Source organism: Hippoglossus stenolepis, chromosome 17 (genome assembly GCF_022539355.2).
Source record: "Hippoglossus stenolepis isolate QCI-W04-F060 chromosome 17, HSTE1.2, whole genome shotgun sequence".
Taxonomy (NCBI): domain Eukaryota; kingdom Metazoa; phylum Chordata; class Actinopteri; order Pleuronectiformes; family Pleuronectidae; genus Hippoglossus; species Hippoglossus stenolepis.
Window position 1 is genome coordinate 317,182 of NC_061499.1, and position 17,221 is coordinate 334,402.

At 40.8% G+C, this 17,221-nt stretch overlaps 2 protein-coding genes across 3 annotated transcripts in view; one reads left to right on the plus strand and one right to left on the minus strand.

Annotated features, from left to right (window-relative positions):
* LOC118103841 (hepatic lectin) overlaps nt 1-9,714 on the minus strand; it is a 228,139-nt gene extending 218,425 nt beyond the window's left edge. The window contains 1 exon segment of the mRNA XM_047344123.1: nt 9,616-9,714. Within this exon segment, the coding sequence (XP_047200079.1) occupies nt 9,616-9,679 (64 nt within the window). The 5' untranslated portion in view covers nt 9,680-9,714.
* Nucleotides 9,715-10,790: 1,076 nt separating this feature from the next.
* On the plus strand, nt 10,791-16,854 carry ak2 (adenylate kinase 2). 2 transcript variants are annotated; one of them, XM_035182696.1, is made up of 7 exons: nt 10,793-11,002; nt 12,811-12,936; nt 14,066-14,176; nt 14,518-14,612; nt 15,366-15,438; nt 15,645-15,864; nt 16,599-16,854. In XM_035182696.1, the coding sequence occupies exons 1-7, from the start codon at nt 10,904-10,906 to the stop codon at nt 16,604-16,606; spliced, it is 732 nt and encodes a 243-aa protein (XP_035038587.1). In that variant the 5' UTR covers nt 10,793-10,903; the 3' UTR covers nt 16,607-16,854. The 2 variants fall into 2 exon arrangements, with proteins under 2 accessions (XP_035038586.1, XP_035038587.1); XM_035182695.1 differs by lacking the exon at nt 16,599-16,854 and having other exon boundaries at nt 10,791-11,002; nt 15,645-15,899.
* Nucleotides 16,855-17,221: the final 367 nt, after the last annotated feature.

Sequence of the window (17,221 nt, forward strand, 5' to 3'; positions counted from 1 at the left end):
GAACACGACAAGAACCCGGAGCAGAACTCCGCTTCCACTGCCCGGTCAGACTCTGTGAGTTCTACCTCTCCAAGTGGTAGAGTGTCTGACTTGCACTTTCAGTTGAGGACGCCTGAGCAGTTCACATAACGACCTGTTCAAAATGTAAACGCTTCCTCTGCTTCCTTTCAGCTCTGAGTCGGTGAAGCAGCGCAGCGACTGGGTTTTTTTCTTTCGGGTCCAGATCGCTGCTGTGTTCCCAGCAGCCCCCACTGGTTCTCTTCCCCACTGGATGGCGACACTACGGAGGCCATGCTCGCTGATCCTCACAGTCCGAGAGCTGCAGGACAGAAGGTCACAGAGCTTCGCCCAACGGACAACAGACGACACCACGCTCACATGTTTTTGTTAAAGTTGTTAAAGACATTCTTTCTGATAGAAACTGTAAAGAAGAGACATCTTCATCAAGACTTCCGGTTCTGACGCACTACTTTCCAGTCGCTGCACATTCATGTTTTATTTCTTGTTTCCTTTTCAGTCGGTTGAATGTCAACACTTCTGCCAGACCTGAGAGATCTGCGTCATTTTATTTGGAATAAAGAAGAGTTTTGAAAAGTTATGTTTGGATTTTCCCTTCCATCTCTCCGGATAGAGAAAGATTCTGGATCTCTGCCTCACTCCGCAGCGGGAACGATATTTCTTCATTCATATTTTAAGGCAAAACTATCGAAAGTGTAAATAAAACTGACTCCAGGTCTGGAAAGAGAAGCCAATGCAGAAGTGCCTGAAACTTGTATTCTCTCAACCGGACCAGCAGAGGCGACTCAGCCTGGTTGTTTCTATAGAAGCTCATGAGAAAATGACTCAAATAACTTCTCACCACATTAATAAATGTCAGAAACATTTTTCAGGAGGTTGGAGATGTTCTCAATCTCTAGTTCTCACACAAACACTCAGAATAGACTAACAGGAAAGAAGGAGATATTATATATAATTTTAATATGCATAGATTTTATATGAGGGAGAGTAGACGTCACTTAAAAATAACAAGGAAACTGAAGAAACATGAGACTCTAGATATTATTCAAAGTTGTTTATGTCTGAGAAGATTCACACAAAGCATCATGCCTCAGTTTGTGGAAAGTGGTGGCTGAGAATTCTTAGCTCAATCTGATCCAACTGATTTCAGGGACATGCTTTTTCTGGTTTCAAATACTTTTTGGAGGCTGTCGAGGATTTATCTCTCCAGGTCTTCAGGTTTTCCTCCCCATCCTCACAGTCCTCTCCATCAGGATTATCATATTTCAGGTTGTTTGGCTCGTAGAGTGACGCCAAACGCTTGGGAACTGGGAAACACAGAACCGATCCAATGAAAACCTTTCATACTGACGTCAGATGACAAAAAGTGTTTCTCAATAACAAACCTTGGATCCAGTCGTGTTGTCCACCCAAAGCCATTTACCCTTTCTTTGAGTCTGTTTGGTCCATCCAGAACCTGTCCTCAAGAGTGTCCATTTTTCCTCTCAGTCTACACTCCAGGAATTTCTGAAGAGGAGAAGGTGATTTATCTGTGACGATGTGATCAAATATGAGAACATCGACCTGCAGCAGTGTTTTATACCTGCTCCCTCTCTGGGTTGTTTATCACAACCAGGTCTCTCCTCATTGATCTGCATTGTGTTCACTCTGATCCCAGGATGAAGTAACCGAGAGAAGAAGTAGCACTTTCCCTCCATGTGAGCCCCAGCCGCCCTCGCACCTCGACATGCTTCATCTTTGGAGAGATAATTACAAAGGAAATCACTGGTTACTTTAGATCTGGAAGCTGCAGTACTTGAATGTAAGAGTTTGAATGACTGATGAATATTTGAGTTTGAGAGGGTGGTGGCACACTGCCCTGGGAGCAAGGCAGCTGATTCTGCAACTGCAGTTACAGTCAATAGCTGTGTCTTTCTAATTCAGGGGCAGTGACTACGCTGTCCCATATCAGAGGCTCCTGCAAATGGGGCCGCATAAATGCATCCCATGCCTAACCTAGGAGTAACAAAGGCTCCAACGGGTGGATCCTTCCTGTCCCAACCTATCCCAGAATTCATTGCACTTAGGTGACAAACCCTTCAAAAGGTTGATGGTGCTGCAGGCGTTGAGACGTCCGATGCTTCTCGTTATCACGCTTTAATTTAACTGAACATCTAATGGGACAAATGTTAAAAACAACCAAGGTATAAACTCTTCATCTTGTCTAAGTTCAGTTGTGTTGCTAGGTAACAGCAGTAAGGGCAGACACGAGCATGGAAATCCTTTGTAGATTGAGAACGTCCTTCTGTTCACGACCCACCAGACGCTCCTTCGTGGGTCGGCTCGACCACGCCCAGCGACGCAGCCGAATCAGACAAGCTGAAGTGACTGTATCCGCTAGTCCTTCACTGTTTCTCAATCATCAGGAGAGATGCTAATGTGTGACTTACCTCTTACTGGAGGAGGTTTACTTGTCTGCTCCACTTTGGACGGTTCTGTCTTACTGAGTATTTCTGTTAAAAACAAAAATGTGGAATCTCTATCAGACGTTCATCAGAATCAAGCCTGAACAGAGAAGAAGCAGAATGTGGAAGAAACTACTTTAAGAAAAAGTGACCTTGCTGATGAAACCTAAAACCTTCAGAAACAAATGAAGAAGTTTACCTGTGAGATGTTTTGCCTGCTACTTCCTCTTGAAGCTTCTTGATTTGAGTAATTTCATAAACTGATTAGAAAAAGACAATCTCATCAGTAAAGGTTAAAGCTTCATTTGATAAACGGCACAAGTTCTTGATGACGAAAGAGAGAATCATTAACTTGAAAATGTTGTGAAATTCATTTGTTGATTTTACTTCTACACAACAAATATCTAAATGAAAAAATTACAATTTTAAGGTTAGACAGATTTTATGACCATTCTGAAAATGTACTTTAGAATCAAACTCATGCCAGCACTAAGAGCTGCAAGACGGCAGCTGCCAGGGAGAACACTGAGGACCAGCAGGGCCACCGCCCATGTGACCTCGATCGCCTGCTTTGATGCTGCAGGTTGTTTGGAGCCTGTTCAACAGTGCTGGAGAAGAGAAAGACGATGGAGATAAATGTCTAATATTCATAATCGTCTTAAAGATGAAGTCCCACTCATGTCTTTTTGTTTTTACTGGTCGACCAACGACCAACAGAAATCAACTCTAACAGCTTAAAGATGAATTTGTAAAACCAGAAGGAGTGTAATGACAGGAAGTAGAAGGCTCGACTGTTTCTTTGGAGTTGACAATAAATATTTCTCTGACCTTTCATCACAGTCACTTCCTCATTTTTTTTTATTTTCACACCACTGACTTATTCTCACACTTTTGTACAGGAAACACACGCAGATAGTTTTACACTTTCTCTTAATCTTTTCAATAGTATTGAACTTCATTTTTACTGAAACTAACGATGAGCATTTATTCACAGAAGTGGCTTCAAACTGATGCAGTTTACATGAGGGTCAAAATCATTTAAAGGCAGAAACACATTTTGTTATGTGATTGAACTCAAGGTTTAGGACAGAATGTTATGTTTTACTTTAATTATCCACAACAATATGGCTGCAAGTAACCTGATGTCCATTATCATTTGATCTGCAGATTATTTTTCCTATAATACAAAGTTTTCACTTGTCATTTCCTTTGAAAAACGTGGTGACACGATTAAGTTAAAATAGTTCCGTGCAGTTTATCACCCACCAGGTCGCTGAGCTTTTGAGATCTTGACTGGAATAAGTGGTTTCATCTGTAGAGGGTGGGTTACCGTAACACAGAAATATACATATATGTACATTTATGTGCTGCTGGTAAATGTGTTCATGTTTCTGTCAAACAGAAAACACAAGGGACCTAATCCTGAGACTTCGGGAACGCTTTGAGTTTTACAAAATGGAAAAACAGGAAGTCAAGTCCACCGCAGTCAAAGACTGATGAAAATGAACAATTTCAAATGAACAACTCACTGTTTTAACATTCCCAATTAATAATAATAATACTATACTAATATAAAACAATGTGTACACTCAGTATTCAGTATTATACTTTAAAACCTTCTACCATCTGTGTTTCCCCGCTTTTGAACTTAATATCAGAGTAAAGAACTTCAGCTTAGCCATTTTCCTGCTGTGGGACCAGTGAGTATAAATTTGGAAATAAATTTAGTTTTGTCAGACACCGGCCTGAAAACTGCTCACCCTTCCTGTCAGGATCTAAACAGTTGAAGGCTCTAAGAAGACGTGTAGTTCCTCCAGACCAGATCATTAAGATATTTCCCCACTTCCTCAAGTTTTGTCTAAACGGGATATTTGTTGTTTTCTTTAACAGAGACGTCTCAGACGTGAGTGATGTTATTCAGTCGGAATGTTTCACAAAGGAAGTGATGAAGTCGCTGGTTTCAGCAAGTACAAATTTCCCACAATTTTTAAATACAATTATATACATTACCTCTGAAGTGTTCCCTTTGTGCATGATTAGTACTTCTACTTAAGTATTTGAAGTATATTTTGATGTCAAGACTTTTAATTTTGAACAATAATTTTGTATACGTATATATATTTTATATAGAGTTTGTCCACAAATAACATAAATTTAAGCAGATTATGCTCAACAATATAAACAATGAAAACTATGGAAACATTAAATTCACTGGAGAAAAAATAAATCTGCTCTTTTTTTCTGAATTCACAAGTTTATTTTCAGATTTCATGTCATTAGTTTGCTTTTTTCCACTCAAATAAGAAAGGAAGTCATATTTTTATTTATAATTAATAAAAACAAAAATATTATTCTTATAAAATAAACTTTCAGAATTAAATTTACTCTTTCGTAGAAAACCAATAAACTTTATTTCGTATTTAACTTTCCGGAGTGACTCCTTGTTCGGAAGTTGCACAATGACGCGTCCAGTGAGTTTCGTCCAATCAACACGCGTCTCAGTTGACAGAACATCGTGACAGCCAATCAGACGCCGCATCGTCCATGAGGGGAGGGCTTAACTGCCATGCTCGCTGAACCCTCGACAGTCCGGAGAGCCGCAGGACAGAAGGTCGCAGAGCTTCGGCTCCAACGGACAACAGACGACACCACGTTCACATGTTTTTGTTAAAGTTGTTAAAAACATTCTTTCTGATGGAAACTGTAAAGAAGAGACATCTTCATCAAGACTTCCGGTTCTGACGCAATTCACTTTCTCTCCAGTCGCTGCACATTCATGTTTTATTTCTTGTTTCCTTTCAGTTTGCTGAATGTCAATACTTAGTTGTGACTGAGATCTGCGTCATTTTATTTAACAAAGAATATTTTGAAAAAGTTATGTTTGATTTCCTTCCCACTTCTCCGGATAGAGAAAGACTTGGATCTCTGCCTCACCTGCAGCGAAAACGATATTTCTTCATTCATATTTTAATGCAAAACTATTGAGTGTAAATAAAAACTGACTCCAGGTCTGGAAAGAGAAGCCAATGCAGAAGTGTCGAAACTTGTATTCTTCTCAACCGACCAGCAGAGGGCGACCCACTGGTTGTTTTGCTATAGTCTGGTGAGAAAACACCAAAATAACTTCTCACCACATTAATAAATGTCAGTAAACATTTTTCCCGAGGAGGTTGAGATGTTCTCAATCTCTAGTTTCTCACACAAACACCAGAATAATTCAACAGGAAAGAAGGAGATATTATATATAATATTTAATATGCATAGATTTTATATGAGGGAGGAGTAGACGTCACTTTAAAAATAACAAGCAAACTGAAGAACATATGAGACTCTAGATATTATTCAAAGTTGTTTATGTCTGGAGAAGATTCATTAATAAAGCATCATGCCTCAGTTTGTGAAAGTGGCTGAGGACTCGAGCTCAATCTGATCCAACTGGATTTCAGGCTCATGCTTCTTCTGGTTTCTCACTAGGGTTGCAAATTCCGGGAATATTCAAAGTTGGAAACTTTCCATGGGAATTAACGGGAATAAACTGGAAATTTTGTGGGTAATTTATACTAACTGTATTTACCTTGTCATATACAGACATAAATATAAACATTTTGTTTTGTCATAAGCTGATTTGAGCCCTGAGGAAACTTTGGGCACTTGACTATATGCTTCTGCATCTTTGTGGCATTCTTTAACATAGGTTCCTGTACAGTATTTGCAAATGTACACAGCCTTTCCTTCTACATTGGCTGGGGTGAAATGTCTCCACACATGAGATAGTGCACGTAGCACAATTTGTAGAATAAGATGAGAAAAAGCTTGTAAAAACACCAATGCAATGCCAGAGATATAAATAGTTAGCTCAACAATTGGAATCGCTTTAAAATATTTTACAATTGATGGATAAATGAATAGAAATAGGCTAGATGAACAGATACGAACAAACCAATTGCATGCTAATATATTTTCCCCAGTAATATCATCAAACCTCCCCGACTAGTCCTTGGGCTAATGCAGCAGTGTACCTCAATAGCTGTAGTGGTGCAGGATGCTGGGAATTATCTGCATGTGATGGAAATGCACAGTGCAGCGTGTGCTGCATTCCATACATCTTTAAATAGAGTTTTGAATGACGCTGATACCAGCGTTTAATTTTCGGGCAAGTTTTTTTTCAAAATTCCCCAAATTCCCGAGCTTAACTTCCCATGGAAAGTTTCCAGAAATTTACCGGAAATTTTACGCCCCTTTGCAACCCTATTTCTCACAAATACTTTTTTGAGGCGATTCGCAGGATATATCGACCCAGGACTTCAGGTATTCCTCCCCCATCCTCACACAGTCCTCTCCATCAGAATTCAGCCCTCTCCAGTTGTCAGGCTCGCCGTCACGCCAAAACGTCAAACTGGGAAACACAGAACTTGATCCATGAAAACCTTCATACTGACGTCGATGACAAAAAGTGTTTTCTCAATAACAAACCTTGTATCCAGTCGCAGTGTTGTCCACCCAAAGCCATTCACCTCGTTTCTTGAGTCTGTCAGTCCGATCCAGAACTTGTCCTCAGGATTGTTCATTTTTCCTCTCAGTCTACACTCCAGGAATTCCTGGAAGAGGAGAAGGTGATTTATCTGTGACGATGTGATAAAATATGAGAACATCGACCTGCAGCAGTGTTTTATACCTGCCTCTCTGCTGTTTATCACAAATTCAGGCCCCCTCTCATTGATCTGCATTGTGTCTCTACTTGATTCCAGGGGTTAAAGTAAACAAGGAGAAGAAGTAGCACTTTCCTCCATGTGGCTCCCAGCCGCCCTGCACCTCGGACATGTTTCATCTTTTTGGAGAGATAACAGCAAAGGAAATCTGGTTACTTTAGATCTGGAAGCTGCAGTGACTTTGATGTGAAGAGTTTTGAATGACTGATGAATATTTGAGTTTGAGAGGGTGTGGCACACTGCCCTTGAGCAAGGCAGCTATTCTGCAACTGCAGTTACAGTCAACAGCTGTGGCCTTAATTCAGGGGCAGTGACTACGCTGTCCCATATCAGAGGCCTTCAAATGGGGCCGACAAATGCATCCGTCTTTAACCCAGAGAAACAAAGGCTCCAACGGGTGGATCCTCTTCCTGTCCCAACCTATCCCAGAATTCATTGCACTGAGGTGACAAACCTTTTTCAAAAGGTTGATGGTGCCGGCAGGCGCTGAGACGTCCGATGCTTCTCGTTATCACGCTTTAATTTAACTGAACATCTAATGGGACAAATGTTAAAAATAAACCAAGGGGCATAAACTCTTTTCATCTTGTCTAAGTTCAGTTGTGTTGCTAGGTAACAGCAGTAAGGGCAGACACGAGCATGGGAACTCGTAGACGAGAACGCCTCCTTTCTGGTTCACGACCCACCAGGACGCCTCCTTCGTGGGTCGGGTCGACCGCGTCCTCTGAAGGATGCAGCCGCTGAACTGAGACAAGCTGGAAGTGACTGTATCCGTCGTCCTTCACTGTTTCTTTAATTCATCAGGAGATGCTAATGTGTGACTTACCCTTACTGAAGGAGGCTTACTTGTCTGCCCACTTTGCACGGTTCTGTCCCACAGAGTTTTCCTGTTAAACAAAAATGTAACTTTCTTATCAGTCAGTTTCATCAGAATCGTCTGAACAGAGAAGAAGCAGAACAGTAAGAAACTACTTAAGAAAAAGTGACCTTGCTGCGGATGAAACCTTAAAACCTTCAGAAACAAAATGAAGAAGTTTACCTGGAGATGTTTGGCCTCACATTCCTCTTGAGTTTCTTGATTTGAGTAATTTCATAAACTGATTAGAAAAGACAATCTCATCAGTAAAGGTTAAAGCTTCATTTGATAAACAGTCAGTTCTGATGACGAGCAGGAGAATCATTAACTTGAAATGTTGTTAAATTTATTTGTTGATTTTACTTCTTACACAAACAAACATCTAAAAGTAAAAGTTTTAATTTCAAGAAGTGTTTGGACAGATTTTATGACTTGTTCTGAAAAATGTACTTTTAGGAATCAAACTCACGGGTTACACCAAGAGCTGCAGACGGCAGCTGCCAGGAGAACACTGAGACCAGCAGGGCCACTCGCCCGATGACCCTGATCGCCTGTTTGATGCTGCAGGTTGTTTGAGCCTGTTCAACAGCAGAAGAGAAAGACGATGGAGATAAAATGTTCATTAATTCAGAATCGTCTTTAAAGATGAAGTCCCACTTTCATGTCTTTGTTTTTGCTAGCCCACTCAATCCACCAACAGAAATCAACTCTAACAGATTAAAGATGAATTTGTAAAAACCAGAAGGAGTGTAGCTGACAGAAGTAGAAGGCTCGACTGTTTCCTTTGGAGTTGACTATAAATATTTCTCGGACCTTTCATAACGGTCACTTCCTCTTTTCTTTTTTTCCTCACACCACTGACTTATCCTCACACTTTTGTACAGGAAACACACGCAGATACACGTTCTTTTAATCTTTCAACTAGAATTGAACTTCCTTTTTACTCAAACTAACGATGAGCATTTATTCACAGAAGTGGCTTCAAACTGATGCAGTTTACATGAGAGTCAAAATCATCTAAAGGCAGAAAACACATTTTATTATGTGATTGAACTTCAAGGTTTAAGACAGAATATATTTACTTTCTTATCCACAACAATATGGCTACAACTAACTCATGTCCATTATCATTTGATCTGCAGTTTATCTTTCTGTATAATACAAAAAGTTTTTCATTTGTCACTTTGAAAAACGTGTGACGATTGTTAAAATAGTTCCGCAGTTTATCACCCAATTGCGGCAGCTCTGCAGGTCGCTGGAGTTTTTGAGATCTTGACTGGAATAAGTGGGTTCATCTGTAGAGGGTGGTCACTGCAACATTGGTGAAATATACATATATGTACATTTATGTTCTGTTGGTAAAGTGTCTATGTTTCTGTCAAACAGAAAAACACAAGGATGAATCCTGAGACTTCTGAACGTTTCAGCTTTACAAAATAAAACAGGGAAGTCAAGTCCACCGAGTCAAAGACTGATGAAAATGAACAACTCACTGTTTTAACATCTAAAATTATTATTAATAATAATAATAATAATTATATAAAACAATGTGTACACTCAGTATTCAGTATTATACTTTAAAACTCACCATCTGTGTTTCCTCTCGCTCTTGTGAACTTAATATCAGAGTAAAGAACTTCAGCTTCAGCCATTTTCCTGCTGTGGGACCATCAGTGAGTATAAATTTGGAAATAAATTACTTTGTCCGACACCGGCTCGAAAACTGTTCTAATCTTTCCAGTCAGACCCAAATGCTGAAGGCTCTAAGAAGACGTGTATTCCTCCAGACCACATCATTAGATATTTCACTTCCTCAAGTTTTGGTCAAACGGATATTTGCTGTTTTCTAACAGAGACGTCTCAGACGTGAGTGATGTTATTCAGTTTGAACGTTTCACAAAGGAAGTGATGAAGTTGTTTATTTCGAGTAAGTACAAATTTCCCTGTATTTTTTAATACAATTATATACATTACTCTGAAGTGTTCCCTTTGTGTATGATTAGTACTTTCACTTTTAGTATTTGAAGAATATTTTTATGTCAAGACTTTTAATTTTTAACAATATTTTTGTGTATGATATATATTTTATATAGTTTGTCCACAAATAAAATGTATTTAAGCAGATAATGCTCAACAATATAAACAATGAAAACTATGGAAACATTAAATTCACTGGAGAAAAAATAAATCTGCTCTCTTTTTCATAATTCATAAATAAATTCATAAATAATTCTACTGTTTTTCATAATTCACAAGATTATTTTCAGATTTCATGTCATTAGTTTGTCTGCTTTTTACCCTCAAATAAGAAAGGAAGTAATATTTGTCATTAATAATTAATAAAAACAGAAAATATTGTTTTTCCATCATAAAACCTAAAATATCCTCATAATTGTTTTGCTAATGGAAGAGATAATTATCTCATTAATAAAAAAACTCATGAAAACTGAAAATAATCTATTTAAAAAGGTAAATTACTTTTTTCTAATGAGACAGAAAAATATTTTTATAAAATAAACAATTTTTTATTATTTCTTTTATTAATTATTTCAGACGAACGCATCAGAACAAAGTTTACTCTTACGTAGAAAACCCATAAACGTGTTTACGTATTTAACTTTCCGGAATGACTCCTTGTTCGGATGTTACACAATGACGCGTCTTGTGATTGTGTTTTGTCCAATCAACGCGCGCCTCAGTTGACAGAACATCGTGACAGCCAATCAGACGCCGCATCGTCCATGCGGGGGGAGGGGTTTAACCGGTGGTAGCGGACAGGGGGCGGAGGCTCCGTCTCTTCTGACCGACTCTGCTGCGCTGTCTCCGGCTTCTCGACTCTTCACTGACCCGGTGAAAGTTCCTCCTCCGCTGCAGACATGGCTCCCAGCGCGCAGCTGAAGGAGGCGATGGCCGACATGCACGAGGGGATCCGGGCCATCCTGCTCGGGCCGCCCGGGGCTGGCAAGGGGACTCAGGTGAGCTAACAGAGCTAGCTGCTAGCCGCTAGCCGCTAGCATGGGGAAACTAGTGCACAGCGCATGGCCGCTGTTAGCATGAGTACAAGCTAATGCTAATGCTACCTGACTCTACCTGTTGGTTCAGTTTAACCAGGAAGTGAACAATCACACAGCCTCGTTAACGTCTCAGTGTGAAACAAGTTCCTGACTTCTGTGTTAAAGTTTCATTATAAAGTTATTTAACGTCAAATATCTGATCTGTGTTGAAGAAGCTGAAGTTTTTCGTCACTTTATCTTGATCCTGTCCAGTTTGAGGAGTTTAAATGTGGTTCAATGTGAGATAAATCAGTAACATTGAACTTTTAGTGTTTTCACCTGTTGGATAAAAGTCTTACAAACTATTTTAAAATAGTTTTTAGCTTCTTTGGATCAATTTGGTTCAGATAATTCTTTAAATTTAGACTCAATCTAATGTGATCATTTCTTCATCCAGCCCAAGTTTGATTAGTCTAAAGTAAATAAGTATTATTATCATAAAGCTTTTTTTAAAACCAAAGTCACAAGGTGCAAAACCAACATTAAGATAAAAACAGGAAATAACAGTAAATCACAAACAGCAGAAGAATTAGAAACAGACAAAGGAACCATGAGAACTGGACCAAGTTAAAATATTTACCAAATAGGTGACCTTTTAACAACTTCTTCAAAATGTTGATGCACAAAATGTCCAGTTTGAAAAATCTAAATATGGTGAATTTTGAATTTTGTCCAATTGGGTTCGAGACAAGAAACAAATTGTGAAACTTTCCTGTGTTTTTCACAAGTAGGAGAAAGGTTTCACAAATCTGAAACAGTGTTTTAAAGACTGTTTTTCCTCCTGTGGGTAGTAACTTTGGTCCAGATTTAACAAAAGCTCTTTTAAAGTTAGACTAATGTGATCAGGATTGTCTCTCTGAATCCAGTACCAGTTTGACAAGTGTAAATACGATGGTTTATTAACTAGTCCAACGTGGACAGGACGAGAACAGAAACCGTGAAATCAAACTTTTGATGTGGTTTCGTTGTTCCTTTGCCTCAGGGACACTGTCCTGCAGTAAGAGGCAGATTTATGTGACTCGTCAAACACATTGTCCACAATTGATGTGCATTTAAGTCCAACTCATTTTCAGTCCATCCACACTAATTCCGATCAGTTGTGTTGAGCAGTGCTCGCAGCTGAAGGCTCTGAGCGCTTCTTCAGTCTCGTCCTTCTTAAAGCTGAGTCCTCTCTTTGCACTGAAGCACATCGGGACTCTGGAGGTTTGCTTACTGTTGTATTTTTAGAGCTGAAATAACAAATCGATTGACCAAGAAGAAAACCAACCGTTCTCACATTTGCTTTGAACAGTTTCAGAATTATTTTACTATTTGGAAGCTTAATTTCCTCGCGCTTGGTCAAACAAACCACTTAAATTCAATCTTAATTAATCAAGAGAGTTATCTGTTAATTAAGTGATACTGGCTTTTACCCTGTGTGTATCTTATGCTACTTGTTCCCACATGGAACATGTTGTGTTGCATGTAAAGTATTAAGTTTCCGCCTCTCCGTGCACACAACCTGTACTTTACCTTATTTATGAGAAAACGCCTCCTTCGCCTCCACGGGACTGTTAAAATCTTATTTGTCAATGAGCTGGAAACTCAAGTTTTTACTTCATTAGTTTACTTTGCACGAAGATGTTCATAATATTTAATAGACTCACTGGTTGAGTTTTATATAATACTTCAATAAAAGTGTCTGTTCCTGCACAGCACTGGTGAAACGAGTCTCCCCCTCCTCTCTGCAGGCCCCTCGGCTGGTGAAGCAGTACTGTGTTTGCCACTTGGCCACCGGAGACATGCTGAGGGCCATGGTGGCTTCAGGCTCCGAGCTGGGGAAGAGGCTGAAGGAGACCATGGATGCTGGAAAACTGGTAAAGTTTCCTCACATCTGCGTCTCATGATTCTGTGTGTGTGTGTTTTTCTTTCTCTGTCCCTCTGGCCTTTCTGAGCCTCTGTTGACTCTACAGCCCTTTATGTTCATGTCTCATGTTGTATTTGTCTTTTGTGTTTACAGTCACCAAAATGTCTTGCAAAGCTCAAATGTGCAGCGTGGAAAGTTTTCTGTTAAATACTTCTAATACCTTAATTTTCTGTTGTTGATTGATAACACTTTAATCTCTTAACACACACACGTAACAGCAGCAAGAGAAAACAGTGAAGATGGGATGAAAACAAATAAAGGACAGTTTAAAAAACTATAGATGCAAAAGAAAAGTAAATTTAGCTAATTACATAAAGTAGTTATTCACATTTATGTAAAATAAAGTCTTGAATCGTCTTGTCAGGGACTGAAGATTTGCTGTAACCAGGTTGGTTGTTTTATCAGTATCAAGTTTCCGCTCCTCTGTGGATCTAGTCTCGGTGTCGTCTCAACATCTGATCTCAGACCGACTCTTTGAAGTTGAGACCATGTCTCTGTGGGGACCCGACCATCTGCTGCAGGACTCCTTGTTCTTCTCGTGTGTTCGGAGTCGTGCTGCCTCGCGGAGCTCTGAGTCCAAACATCTACAGTGTCTAAAGCATTTGAACACAACTGACGTTTACTTTGTTTGTTTGATTCGCTCCAGAGTTTGAGACACGACGAGCAAACACGCACAGATTATTGTGAATGGTCTAACTTTAGATTTTAGAGGTTTTCTCACACAGTTTACAGCTTTCGTTCTTTCACATCCAGGCAAAATGACTCTAAGCTGAAATATCTTTTTTACTAAATTGATATCCGAACAAATCAAAAGGCTTCGAACCCTTCTGTTTGCTGTCGTCATTCTCAACCCTCTGTGTTAATCTGTCTTTGTTTGCTTACATGTGTTTATACCGTCTGTGGTAACAAGTCTGTTTGCACCCTGACACTGAATCACTGTTTGTTGTCATGAAGGAAATGTACAACAAGCAAGTTGCGTGCATCAGAGGCACTGAGCTGCAGGGTCAGGGTGGTGTGTTCTCGTTGTGTTGCTGCAGATCATAAAGTGAATGAATGGGTTTCTTTTTGTTCTCCTGCAGGTCAGTGATGCGATGGTGGTGGAGCTCATCGAGAAGAATCTGGACACGCCCGCCTGCAAGAACGGATTCCTATTGGACGGATTCCCCCGGACAGTGAAACAAGCAGAGATGGTCAGTGTTGGTGCAGAATGTTTTACAAGTAGAAAATAGGATTTACAGTTTCATTCGGTGACATAAATGCATAAATTCAACATATAAGAACGATTAGCTGATGTTTATATTTAGTTTGGTACAAATCAACATCAACACCAGATCACAGTCCTGCACGGGACCAGTTACCCCTGATTATCTCCAAGTCAAGTCCGGACCTGTTAACATATGAACCACAAACCGTCAACCGTGATTAAACCAATGTGTTTAGTTTTACCCGTTATACAACTTTTTGGGAGTTTACCAGTCAGATCCAGTTCCAGACTCTAAACTTAATATCACCGTCGATTTGTCTCTTCCAGCTCGACGACTTGTTGGACAAGAGACACGAGAGCCTGGACTCTGTGATCGAGTTTTCTGTGGACGACTCCCTGCTGGTCCGGAGGATCTGTGGCAGGTAGAAGCTGCTGTGAGAGACAATCAATTATTCAACACCTGAGAGAGGACTCGGCCTGTTTTATTTCCCAAGCACGTTGCTGGTAGACAGCGGCGGTTTATGATTTTTCTTTTTTAAGGGGGTAGGGGGTGTGTGGCTGAGAAGCTCCTCGATTGATTCATGTGAGAAGAGGAGTTTGGGAAAGGGAGAGAAGTGGAGCATGAGATCTTGTGATGAACGGAGACAGTCGCCTGAAGGGGAGCGAGGGCGTCGAGCGGTGGGAAGGTCGCAGGTTGGAACCATCAAGAAGTCGATGCTTTGCTCCCTGAGGAGCGGTGAAGCTGCTCGTTGTCCGATTGTACTTAAGTTCTCTTTGCCACTTTGCTGTGCTCTGATTGGAGGCTGACGTACACAGACATGTTTTCAGACGCCGTCATGTGAACAGTCGGAGCTTTAGAAACTGTTGTGAAATGTTTTCATCGGTTTGTTATTGCAGCAGCTTGTTTGTCCTCTTTCTTCCAGAATAACCTCTTCACATTATCTGCACTGAACTGAAAAATACAGATAATCTTTCTGCCCGCGGGCTCCTTTGTGATGAGGTTCCTTTTCAGGTCCAAGTAGGACAAGGGCAGCATGTGACAGGGACAGTTAAATAGTTAGTGACTCACTGTGTCTCCTCCTCCTCCTCCTCCTCCTCCTCCTCCTCACTCTGATTCCTCTCTGTCCCCGTCCTGTCCTTCACCTCCTCACCCTCTCCCCTCCTTTCCCCTCCAGACTAATTCATCAGCCAAGTGGCCGCTCCTACCACGAGGAGTTCAACCCTCCCAAGGAGTCCATGAAGGATGACGTAAGTAGTTTGACATCAGACCCACCTCCGGGTGAATATTGATCTTATATTGATATTGTATTATTGATCCCAGTGCAGATGCCAGTAGATTTAAACGGTGCAACACTGAATTCAGTGAAGCAACAAGTAAAGAGAAGGAAGCTCTGACTTTTTTTAACATTCTCCCACACTGACTGTGTTCCCGTGTCTCCCTCGTCTCTTCTCAGGTGACCGGCGAGCCACTCATCCGCCGCAGCGACGACAACGAGTCAACGTTGCACTCCCGTCTGGACTCCTACCACCGGCAGACGGTCCCTCTGGTGGAGTACTACAAAGCCCGGGGCCTTCACGCGGCCATCGACGCAGCTCAGAACCCAAACGTCGTCTTCGCTTCCATCATGGCTGCGTTCTCCGCCGCCACGGAAATCCCCGCCCGTGCCTCTGCCAGTAAGGACCAAGTCTTTTAAAACCTTTTTTCCTCCTTACCTGATTCTCGTGCACATGCAGCAGATCCCTGGTTCTTTGATGTCATCCATATTTTCCCTGACGTGGCCTCTGGATCTTCCTGTGACACGGAGCCGCTCTGTTTCTTCTCCACTCCTCCGTTTCGTCCTTGACCCTTTGATTTTCCTCGCTGCTCTGCAGTCACCGTGTGTTACGTGGAAGCATCTTGGATGCAGACTGTGTTACCTGCTCTTTCCCCTGAATACTGATGTGTCTCTGTCCTCTCAGGACTGTTGTGAGGAAAAACAATAGCAGATGTTCAGCCTTCCCAGCGGCAAGATTTCAGTCTTTAATTCAGCCTGATGAGACAGTTTGATGCTGATATTCTGCTCTGGGCTCAACAGTGTTTACTCCTTTTTGTCACTGTTCTCAAGCTTAAGTTTACAAAGCTGACTGACGGCCTTCATGTTGTTTTTTCTGTCCCTAAATGAATGTGACTTTAAGGAGAAGTCATATTCAGGTTCATAATTAAAATGTATTATTAGTTAAAGTTCACTTTCCTTATACTGTCCGTGGCTGCAGCTCCTCTTTTCAGCCTCTGTATCTTCTGTAAAGTGAACGTTAGAGACCTGATTGTACTTTGAGCATTTAAATGACCAGAATAAAATATTATCAGTCATCGCTTGTTCTCTGTAATTAATCTAAATCTTTTCTCTTCTCCCCCCCCCGTCTTCCAGCTGGTTGAATCCTGAGCTGCTGCGTTTCCACCGAGACGAGGAGTTGGATCTGGGAGCAGAAGTTGCTCGTGTGGGTGAACAGATGGAGGGAGGGGGGGGTCAGACATTCCTAAACATCTTGGGTTAAGGTTAACTTTCCCGTTGGGCTCTTAGTTTTCAGCACTTATCGATTCCTTCATTCTGGGAAGATGTGAGTGAAGCATCTTCCTGTCAAGGATTCCCCCTCTACTTAATAAATCTGCTTTTCTACATCACATCTTCTCCGTGTTGTGTTTTTTGTTTTTCATCAAACTGTGAAAACCTGATAAAGTTTGAATGTGACACTTGTTTCTGTGATTTAGGTTTTGTTCTGTGAAAATAAACGACCGTTTAGAGACTTGTGACATATTTAAATCTAGAAAGAAACAAAACCAACTCTGATAATTGATCAGAGACATGAATCCTCGATCTAATCAGGAAGACACACACTCGTAGATTCTACTGTACTTGTGTTTATTTACAAGATTTATAATATATCATATTTACATGTGTACTAAGGGGGTGAGGGGTTTGTTTTGAGGAAAAGGGAGGAGGTGAGGAGTGGGTGAAGTAAGAAGGGGTGAGGGGCTTCAGGACAAACGTCC

What these genes read in the sequence shown, in the direction of transcription:
- ak2 (XM_035182695.1), top strand. Translation starts at nt 10,904, where the DNA reads ATGGCTCCCAGCGCGCAGCTGAAGGAGGCGATGGCCGACATGCACGAG. An exon ending in CAGTGAAACAAGCAGAGATG is followed by an intron (nt 14,177 to 14,517) that starts GTCAGTGTTGGT and finishes TGTCTCTTCCAG; the next exon opens with CTCGACGACTTGTTGGACAA. An exon ending in AGGAGTCCATGAAGGATGAC is followed by an intron (nt 15,439 to 15,644) that starts GTAAGTAGTTTG and finishes GTCTCTTCTCAG; the next exon opens with GTGACCGGCGAGCCACTCAT.